The sequence below is a fragment of the Halichoerus grypus genome, chromosome 4 (assembly GCF_964656455.1).
Source record: "Halichoerus grypus chromosome 4, mHalGry1.hap1.1, whole genome shotgun sequence".
In the NCBI taxonomy this organism is placed as follows: domain Eukaryota; kingdom Metazoa; phylum Chordata; class Mammalia; order Carnivora; family Phocidae; genus Halichoerus; species Halichoerus grypus.
Genome location: NC_135715.1, coordinates 178,503,458 through 178,513,893, shown reverse-complemented (window position 1 = coordinate 178,513,893; position 10,436 = coordinate 178,503,458). Strand labels below are relative to the sequence as shown.

General features: G+C 52.2%; 1 protein-coding gene across 1 annotated transcript in view; it reads left to right on the top strand.

The window, feature by feature from the left end:
• Positions 1-200: 200 nt before the first annotated feature.
• Positions 201-10,436, top strand: part of PAX3 (paired box 3) — a 76,889-nt gene continuing 66,653 nt past the window's right edge. Inside the window, exons 1-4 of the mRNA XM_036098682.2 lie at positions 201-643; positions 1,938-2,173; positions 3,516-3,645; positions 4,774-4,908. Coding sequence (XP_035954575.2) covers positions 559-643; positions 1,938-2,173; positions 3,516-3,645; positions 4,774-4,908 — 586 coding nt within the window. The 5' untranslated portion in view covers positions 201-558. The remainder of the gene's footprint in view (positions 644-1,937; positions 2,174-3,515; positions 3,646-4,773; positions 4,909-10,436) is intronic.

Genomic DNA, 10,436 nt, shown 5'->3' with positions numbered 1-10,436 from the left:
CGGGCCGGCCAAGGCCTTGGCACCGCCGCGGATGGGAAGAGAAAGTGGCCGCTGTCGCCCAATCAGCGCGTGTCTCCGCCACCCGGGACGGTCTCCCCGTCGGCCAATCGCAGCTCAGGGCTCCTGACCAAGCTTTGGGTGAAAGAACTAATAAATGCTCCCGAGCCCGGATCCCCGCACTCCGTGTCACGACGGGAGGAGACTCAGGCCGGCCGCGCTCCCGCCCCCACCCCCCCTCCCTGGCTCGTCGCGGCGCTCGGAGCCCCCTCCCCAGCGCCCCCAGCCTCAGGGCCTCTCGCTCAGACTCGCACCAAACTTTTCCGCCCTGGGCTCGCGATCCTGGACTCTGGGGCCTCCCTGCCCGCCCCTTTCCCCGGTTCCTTCTCGAGCCTCGCTCTGGACTAGCAGTCCTCCTCCCCGCGTCCCTCCCTCTCTCTCCAGCCTTTCTGGGAAGGGGCTCTCCACGCTCCGGGGAGTTTCCGAGGGTCGCCAGCGCCGCGCTTGCCTTTCTATTTCGCCTTCACCTGGATATAATTTCCAAGCGAAGCTGTCCCCAGGATGACCACGCTGGCCGGAGCTGTGCCCAGGATGATGCGGCCGGGCCCGGGGCAGAACTACCCGCGCAGCGGCTTCCCTCTGGAAGGTAAGGGAGGGCCTCAGCGCCGCCCGGAGCCCAGGGCGGTAGCCGGGCTGCTCCACTCTACCGAGGGTCTCCACCGGCTTCTTCAGCGTGCCCAGGGAACCCATTCCCTGGGCACCCCTACCCCAGGAGGTAACAGTCGGGGCGACAGCTCCACTCGATTTACTCTCTGCAAAGAGAGCGCAGTTTTTTCTGCAAACCCTCGTGGAGCCTGGCGGCCAGGCCTGCTCCAGGCTGGTCCACTTTCTTCTGCTGTTTTGGAAATGCTCTGGTGGGGAAGGGATGAACCAGCTCCTGAGCACCAGAAAGCAACTTCTCTGCATTTTGTCCACCGCGAGGCATCTCAAAATTGCCCCGGCAGCAACCATATTTGCTAAGCTCTTGTTAGTTCCGAAAGAATCTTCTTGCCGGTGCAACGGGTACTAGCAGGCACTCAGTGGCATCGTGCTTGGAATTTTTAGTATTAATTGATTAATTAATTAGAGTTCCATTCATCTCAAGTGGCCTCTCGAAGTTTCCATAACTCTTTGGGGGTTAGTCATCCAGAAGGGACTCCCAAGGCAGGAAGCCTTGCAAGCCCGCTCGAGCCCTTCTGGAGAGTTTGCGAGGTTGGAGCACCCGAAGGGGATGCCGATCCAGCTGGCTGGCCCTTCAGGCTGGGTCTAGAGTAGAATGTCATAGCCGGAGCGTGAATGGAGGCGAAGGGGTCTGTGAGCAGACCTGGCTGTCGGCTCTGTCCCAAGGTGTAACAGGTGACACGCGCTGCCACCTGAGGCCTCCTTTCGGGACCCTCTTTGACCTTTGGAGCTCCACTCTTAGCCAGATGCCCCAAGGGCTGTCAATTCCTGCAAGTCCCTTAGTAAGGGAGCGGTTCCAATTGAGCAGGGTTTGGTGGGAGCGGAGTTTCAGAAGGCCAGCGTCTGGGTAAACTTTTCTCTCTGCCAGGATGCTGTTTCTTGAGCAAACCTCAAGATACTGGCCGCAGGGTCTCCCCTACCCCCAAAGTTGCCACTTTCTCCTCGCCCAAAAGGAAGACAGTTTCTCTGGGGCAAGTTATTTTGCCCTTGTTGCTCCCTTCACACAAGACTATGTGCCCCGAAATTGCTTAATAATTTGAGCAGATGTGATTGGAAAAGCATCTGTGGGTGGCAGCCGGTTGTCGAGCAGTTTCAGTGCTGGGCTGTAACATGCCGATTGTGGGAAAGAGTGCGAAATGAGGTGGGCTCATGTTCCCCGCTGCTCTCTGTTCTCCCACAGTGACTTTCCCTTTGCCTCTCTTTTCGCCTTCTGCTCCCAGTGTCCACTCCCCTCGGCCAGGGCCGCGTCAACCAGCTTGGCGGTGTGTTCATCAACGGCAGGCCGCTACCCAACCACATCCGCCACAAGATCGTGGAGATGGCCCACCACGGAATCCGGCCCTGTGTCATCTCCCGCCAGTTGCGTGTGTCCCATGGCTGCGTCTCTAAGATCCTGTGCAGGTACCAGGAGACGGGCTCCATCCGTCCTGGAGCCATTGGCGGAAGCAAGCCCAAGGTGAGCGCGGGGGCCTGTGGTCTCCTGGGTTAGAGAAGATGGGGCAGGGGACAAGCACTATCATCTGGGGCCTTCCAAGGAGTTATTTTTCAAGCGGCCTATGGTGTGTGTGTGTGTGTGTGTGTGTGTGGTGGGGGTGGGAGGATTCGGTTGCTGCCTGGGCCGCTGCTCCTCCATAAATGCTAAGGGAAAACTCCAGCCTTTTTGCAAAGGAGATATTATAGCATTTTTAAAAATGTGCCGGAACCCTAGAATACTCATCGAATTATTTTAATAAGCAAACCCCTAAAGCAAGCAGCTGTATGTGCCCACCTGTTGCTGGTTTCTTCCCCAAGAGTCTTCCCAGCTCCCACCCACTGCACTGCCCTTTTGCCAAACCTAATCTAAGGAGCCACTTTTGGTTTTCTAATGGTTTCTCTCCCACCTTCTGTCCCCAATCTCCTCCAGTCCAAATTGTCTTCAGGGAGTCAAAAACTGGGTGATTTGTTTTCTTTGTAATGAGCGGAGATGACTTGGCATTTAAAAAGCAGTTTGGTACTATCCTCAAATTATTTTGGTTCCTTTTAAAAAATGAAAGAGTCACACTGGCTAAGGCTCAGTGGGAGGGGATTACACAGGGTCTGTCTTTTCTTCTCCATGTGGGGAAAATCCAATATAATTTTCTAGTTGCCACAAGGCAAAATCAAAAGGAGGGTTCTGGTAAACTGAAGACTTCCAAACACCCTGCTCCCCATCCTCCCTCCCTCCCTCCGCCCCAGATCCCCTTGCAACCTCTCCAAGAATCTCTGGAAACTACTTTTATTGAAAAAAAAAAAAAGAGCTATTCTCTCAAATTATCCATATTTGTTATCCACTCTGATTATTTTTTTTAAAACCCATATAATCAGCTTTTGCATTTCATTCTGTTCTTCAATTTAGCTAAAATCTTGTGTTTTTTTGGGGAGAAGTACAAGTTGCAGATCTAACTTGAATATTGCTTCTCTTTCAAACACTCCCCTTTTTAGTTTCGTTTTCATGTTGTTTCTGTGTAAGGAGTTGACTTTCTTTCTTTTCAGGGATCAGAAAGTACACCATCCCCCCCACCCCAAGTTGTTATAATTCTTCCTTTTTTATCCTGATTGTCCAAGCTTAACTAGGGAGGAAGAGGGTCCCCAGGGGTGGGGCGATCTCACTTCTACCCCTTCCTAAAAGTAAACTTCAGAGAGTTGGGGTCCTTTTGCTGACAAGGGGGTCTTCCCTGGGGGTGCAAGATGGAGCATCCCGATCCGCCTGGAGGCGGTGGGGCCACCACATTTGGCCCAGAATACTGGGTACCAACGCCTGCCTGCCTGTTCTCTTAAAGCAGGTGACAACGCCTGACGTGGAGAAGAAAATTGAGGAATACAAAAGAGAGAACCCGGGCATGTTCAGCTGGGAAATTCGAGACAAATTACTTAAGGACGCTGTCTGTGATCGAAACACTGTGCCCTCAGGTACCAGGCCCATTAACGTCTTCCTGAGGTGCGGCCGTCAGACGTTATTCCCCGGGCGGGTCATCCGAGCCACAGTCACCCCAAGATCGATCTGGGCGATCCGGAGGCAGCCCCTCCCGGGGCCCTGAAATAGTCACGAGCCAGACGCGCTCTTGGTGTTTTACCGAGAGGGGGCTGAGCTGCTGGTCCTGGGGTTGAGAGACCGCCAAGGGCTCCCCAAAGAGGATTTCTGTCGAGGAGGCAAAGGCAGGAAACGCAAGGCAGAGGCCAGGCGTCTATTAATATTGATGCTCCCTTTTAAAGAGAAACAAATGTTTTGGTAACCCCAACCGAAGGGAGATGGGGCTGCACCAGCTGAGGCTCTGCCTTGTGCGCAAAGGAGGGGACGTTTCGGCAACGGCCCGGATTTTTCCCGAGAGTCCCAGGGACCATCCGGCGCCCCCGGCGGCCCGGGAGGGAGGAGGAGGCGGAGGGAGAAGAGGGGCGAACGCAGGGGCGAGCGCGAGGGCGCGCGGGAGAGTTTGTTTTTAATTAAAAGGAAACTCCCTTTCCCCCCTGCGAGAACGAGATATTTCAGAGTATGGATTTGTTTACCAGACGGGAATCTGGAAAAAATAAATGGGGGAGAGTGCATTTTCTTTTGATTTTTTACAATAGGAAACGATTCAGCAGTTGAAATTTAAACCCTTTATAGCCTCAAAAAAAAAAAAAAAAAAAAAGTTGAATTGCAGGGGACGGGTCTGCTGTGGTTCTTCCTCCCTTAACGCGGACCGCGGAGGCCTAATACCAGGTGGTGGTAGGGGATGCTGGGTGGGCTGGCCAGAGAATTCTCTTAGATTGGAGACCTAGAGCCCCGTCTGTAGAGTGAAAAAGGGAAATGCTTCTCGCCGGGACGAGAGGGCCAGAGACCGCAGTTGCCGGGTCTACCTTGGAGGTGCGGATTGTGGGGTGGGGGGTTAGAGTGGGAGGTTGAAGGGGTGGTAGAAGGTCGAGGATGCCCCGCAGGAGGAGACAGGCGAGTTGTGCAGGGCAGCCGCTCTAGGGTCCGGGCTGGGGGTTCGGGGGCTCCTTCCTGCACAGCCTGGTAAGGCTCAGTCGTCCGCGCTCCCACCCTCCTCCCGCCTCCAGTGAGTTCCATCAGCCGCATCCTGAGGAGTAAATTCGGGAAAGGCGAAGAGGAGGAGGCTGACCTGGACAGGAAGGAGGCCGAGGAGAGTGAGAAGAAGGCGAAACACAGCATCGACGGCATCCTGAGCGAGCGAGGTAAGCCGCGGCGCGCTTGGGCAGCGCGCTCAGGGCCCCGCGCCTCGGCGACATCCGCGCTCTGACGTCGCCGGCCTGAGCGCGCGGGCCAGCCCCGGCTCGGGTCAAGGTCCCTCCTCGCTCGTATCCACTGCACCCGGGGAAGAGCATTCAAGTGAAAGACCAGAGACGCACTTGAAATTAAAACAAAAATCTCTTTTCTTTCTTTTTCTACTTTATAAGTCTTTCTTCTGCACCAGCCTCAGCCCCTCGGAGTCTAGAACTGCGAACTGCGGTTTGGTGCAGGGCTACCCTCTTGCCCTCAGGTGTACGGGACCGGGCGCTTGAGGGGCTGGGGACAGTCTGTGAGCCTCCGGGAGTTGAAGGAACTTTTGTGCCCTAAGGAAAAACCCAGATCTTCAGAGGGGTTCCCATTATTAGAGAAGGGGTGGGGAGAGAAGGACTCAAAACTCTTTGCGGGCAGTGGGGCCCCAGAGTTGCACCACGTTGACTGCCTTATAAATACATACATAATACATCATACATACATATATGTAAGTTGGTTGTTTTGTGCTATAAATTGGTTTTCAAATGCGATGGGGCTTGATTTCTGTGTGTGTGTGTCTAGGAAGGAAAATCAGCCTAAGATGTGGGTTCTTGGGGCCGCGGTGTTGGTGCCCTGTCTCCACCCAAAGGTGCGGGCCACCTGCTCCTTGTTGGCTGTGACCTGTCATCATCAAGAGAGAGTCTCTCCTTTGGAGCCATGAAGTGCAGCCTACTTCCCTTATACCTGCCACACATGGTCTGGAGAATCTAAAGGTGTCCCCCTCTCCCCAAAAGGAAAGCCAACCCGTGGAAGTTGAACTGGAAAGGGATCCCTGCAGCAGTTTTCCACTCTGCAGTTTTGGCCCTGGGGATGGTCACACCTCTTCCAAGTCACAGAGGGTCGGGAGGCGCCTGGCGTCCCTGCCACACCTTGAATTGCCCCTTCAGGGCCCGGGGCTTTGGTGGGTGGAGTTGAGTTTTGACTTGCCCAGGAAGGGTAGGTGGCTCTCCAGGTGGGCTTGGACACCCTCTGTGACCAGCTGGGTCTGTACCCTCAGCAGGTGGCCTCCAGAGTAGGACTGTGGGTGGAAAGCTGGTCACTTCTTTTGCTTTCATTGCCCAACCCAGTGGCTGGCCACGGCTTTACAAACCAATGCAAAATCTGTACACGACCTTGAAGAGACACTTAGATTTGGATGTGACAAACCCAAACAGCTGATTTCAGGGATCAACAGAAGCGTCGATGTTCTGGGACACTCAGGCAATCAGGAAAAGACACCAAAAACTACGGCAGGCTGGGCAGGGAGATACATAGGCTGTTGCTTTCCTTAAAAGCAGGGGACTCACAGGGTCTTAGTTTAAGCCCCTCCTTTGGGAGGGGTGCTTTTCTGCTCTAGTGTCTTAGGCGACATCCCGGCTTTTATTCCAGGCCTAGATGCAGCAGAGAGGTACTGGGGAGGGAGGAAGGAGAGAAACCAGCCAATCCCAAACCCAACGGGCCCCTGTGGGCAGAGGGGCAAGAAGCCCAGAGCTATCGGAGAGGCTCAGGAAGCAGCACGGGGGTAGCACGGCTCTGCTACTTGTTGCTGGGGGCCCCGGCGGCAGACCGGCCGCTCCCTGGCAGCACAGGCAACTGAGGCCCAGGAGACAAAACACCCCAAATGAGCTGGTCAAACATTTGTACAACTTTTCCAGCTTTTACAAAGAAGGCCTTCTCTACACAATCTACACTTGGAGATGAACTTGGGAGACAAAGCCTGGAGAGTCCATTGAAACTCACACTTTAGCTCGGCCTAGACAAAGCTCCAGCTCGCAGCAGCTTGATGTGAACAAAGGAAGGCAACCTTTTTATAATTCAAGGAGAAAAGAAGAGAAAACAGCTCCACAAAAGGCCGAGAATAGACATTATGGGCTTGCAATGAGGGATGAATTATTCAATGAGCTCCAATAGCTTCTGCGCCAGGAAGTTTTATGGACTCTCCAGCGTGGAAAAAGTGGCTATTTCACCTACAAAATGTTTCTAGTCTTTTGGGCCGTCTAGCTGGGCCGGCTGCCATTCAAGGGCAATTGCTACCATTTTTAAAATCAGAGTATTCTCCCCAGCGGGGGCTGTACCGTTGAAAACACACACACTCCGCAGAGGCTGAAGCCTAATTTAATTTGGGGTTGTCAGAGAAGATGCAGTGTCCCTCTTTTTAGCGGCTCTAGCTCCTTTTCCAGATAAGCCCTGGAGGGCAAGAGGGGCACAGAGAGAGGACAGAGTGAAGTGTAGTTTAAAGGGAAGTCTAGAAACCTCAAAAAAAAAAAAAAATTACCTCTGTTGTTTGGGCACCAAAAGTCACCGGCTGCCCTGCTTGTAAAATAGAATGAATGTTGATAAAGCAACCTGAGCTCCCTGGCCGAGAGGGAAGAGGCTGGCCAAGAAAGGACCTTTGGGTGCCCTGAGCAGGGCAACGCGCTCTCTCCGGAGGTTCCAGCTTCCTTGGGGGGTAGAAGGGGGGGGATGTTAAGACTGGCTTTCCAGGGGACATCTTTCTGCTTGTCAGGCTGTAGGACACAGGAAGAGAGGCACCCTGAAAGACGTCAGAGCTGCTCTCATTTTTTCTCTCCAGTGTGTGGCCTTTCTCCTAGGTGACCCCTTTTACCTTCTCAACTTTCCCTTGTCCCTTGCCCAATCCAAGAGCTGCTCAGCGTGCAGACTCGGTGCGCTCAGGCCCTTGAGCCCTGGCGCGCACTGGACGCTGTGTACCCCTCCTGGGTCCATCCTTCCAGCTCCTTTGCCCGGGTGGAATGAGAAGGTTGGGAGGCCGGGGACAGCAACCCCCCCCCCCGCCCCCGCCGGCCACCCCCCGCGCCTGGTCCCGGCCCTCCGGCCAGCACCGAGATCGGAACAGGCGCAGTCGGAGGAGCCAGGCCCCGGTCGCAGCATCGGGGGCCGTGGGCACAGCCTCCGCTGCGGCCACTCAATGGGCGCCTCTGTTCCTCCCCCAGCGCGGCGGAGCGGGCCCGCGGGCGCCGCCACAATGGGTCGGCCCCCACTCCTGCGCCCTGCGCCAAAGCGCCGCGCCGCCCCCTCCCCTGCGCTCCGGCCGGCTCGAAGCTTAGCTCGCCGGGCTGCAGCCGACTCAATTGCCTCCTTTATGTCCTTCTCACTTTCATCTAGACACAGCCCGCCTCCCCCCCCTTCTCCTTTTTTTTTCCTCTCTTGCCTGAGGCTCACATTAGTGAAATTTCTGCAACCTCCCCCCATTTTTTTTATTTTAAAGAAAGCCCTTAACACAAAAGCAGTGACTAATCAATAGAAACTGCTCCTTCATCTCTTCTTCCTCCTCCTCCTCCTCGTCCTCGTCCTCCAGCAGGGTGACGCTTTTCCTGTTTGTGAGTTTTAGGAAACATTTTTGCTTTGTGCCGTAATGGAATTAGAGGACAGATGAGGACTGTAAATGGGACACGCGACGGCAAGACTCTCGCTTAAATATTTAGATGCAACGTTACAATTACTGACTTGTTGCAGCGGGCTTTGAAGTGGTAGCTCGGGAGTGCAGGGGGAGAGAGGCCAGATTGCCCAATTGATGTTTTGATTGGGACTGGAGATACACTTTCATAGGACTTCGCTGTCCCCCTTTAAAAATCACTAGTGAGCGTGGGAGGTTTGCAACAATTTCCAAGATTAGGCTAAAAGACCCCAAGCATAGGTCGCTTCAGGCTTCTACTCCGTTCATATCTCTCCCTTCCTATTTGACATTTATGAAAAGCAGGTCTACTTATTATTTTTTTTAATTTGAGAAGGTGAAAGTGAGAAAAGTTTTGCTCGAGTCCCGTTTTGTTTGTACACGTGTGAGCTTTTCTGAAATAACTAGGACGACGTCAGCTTTTCAGCGGGGCATAAGAGAAAGCAATTAAAAACGCAGAAAAGTTTTAAAGACCCTTGAAATATTTCATTTCCAACGGAATCATGAAAGGAGCACTTTATCATTAACGGGGGCGACTGAAGTCGAAAGGAACGGAAGGCCGTTTCTTCCCCCCGACTTAGCAGGGAGGGACATTTTGGCGCGAGGCAAAGCGGGGGAGGCGGGGGAGGAACTTTCCCACAGACTGAAATCATGGGGTATAAGATCTTAGGTTTGTGGCATCGGAACCTTTATTAAAGTGGACAGCCCACTCTCCAAGTCCATTTGTCAGAATCCCAAATTTGACCCCAATGTCGCCTCTAGTCTTTTGAGTGAATTTTATGTTTTCTGAAGCCCTTGCGATACTCAACAAGGAAATAGCACCCATTTAAAAGTGTATTGGAAATATCAGAACTTGAAATTAAAACGCCGCGCTGCGTTTTTTTCAGGGACGTAGCGGTAACGGTATTCTGTTCAGATGATAAAAAAAAGAAGGAAGGAAGGAAGAAAGGAAGGAAGGAAGGAGAGAAAGAAAGAAAAAAGAAAGAAAGAAAGAGAGAAAGAAAGAAAGAAGAAAAGCAAACCACCAGAATTCGGGTCTTGTAGGTTTTTCCTTTTTGCTTGTTTGTTTTGTTTGGTTGGCTGCTGTATGTTTGCTTTCTAGCCTTATTGAAAACATGCAGATTTTCTAATTAATGCTTGAAATCGTATGTTTATTTTGGGGCTTGATTTGATTGTTGATAGCACCGGAACGGGGACGTAGGGGCTTCAAGTGCGTAATAATTACTGAAGGGTCATTTAAGAGTCCCCAGGGCTTCGCAATAAAACCCGCGGGGGCGGTGAGGCAGAACCAGCAAGTGCGCCCTGGTTCAGGAGAGTGGGATGTGCGGAAATCAATCAGGAGAATAGGAGCGTCGCCACTGAGCTCAGTTGCAATATCCACGAATAAATATATTTTGAAGACAAAAAAAAAAAAAATCCTTCCTAACCATGAGGTTAAATGTTTAAGTCGTGCACAAGTAAATAGCAAACGAAAATTAAAAGTCACAACAGCGGCAACAAATAAAGAGTGAGAGTTTGTCCAGGACTGGGGACAGAAATATTCAGTTCGGTGGGGTTCTAGACAGGTAACTTATTTATGCGGGTAAATAAAGATTAAGGAACCATTAAGAATGTACATATATAACTAACACGACACTAACAGACAATTAAGCAGTCAGTTTAATGCCTTATCTCACTGGCTGCTCTAGGGTTGTTTTACAACTAGGAATTAAAATCTGAAAAGGAAGTTTTCAGCAGCTCTGGCCAAATATTGATTAAGTAGCTGTTTGTTGATAGCATTGTTACCCATTAAAAGGCCGGGATCGCGGCCCCTCAGTGGCCATCTTCTATTGTGAGGGATTCTTAACCACAGAGATCAAAGCGGGATCATTTCAACTTATCTGTCTTGGAAAATCCTCCTTTTCCTCTGAAACCTCTAAGGAGGATTGACCAAATTCTCTTTAAGAAATAGGAACCCAAACCAGTTACATGTCGTAGGTTTGTAGAGAAGAGATTCATGGGGTGTTTTTAATTATCCTATGGTGATTTCTTGTTTAGAGCTTAGGCTAAGAT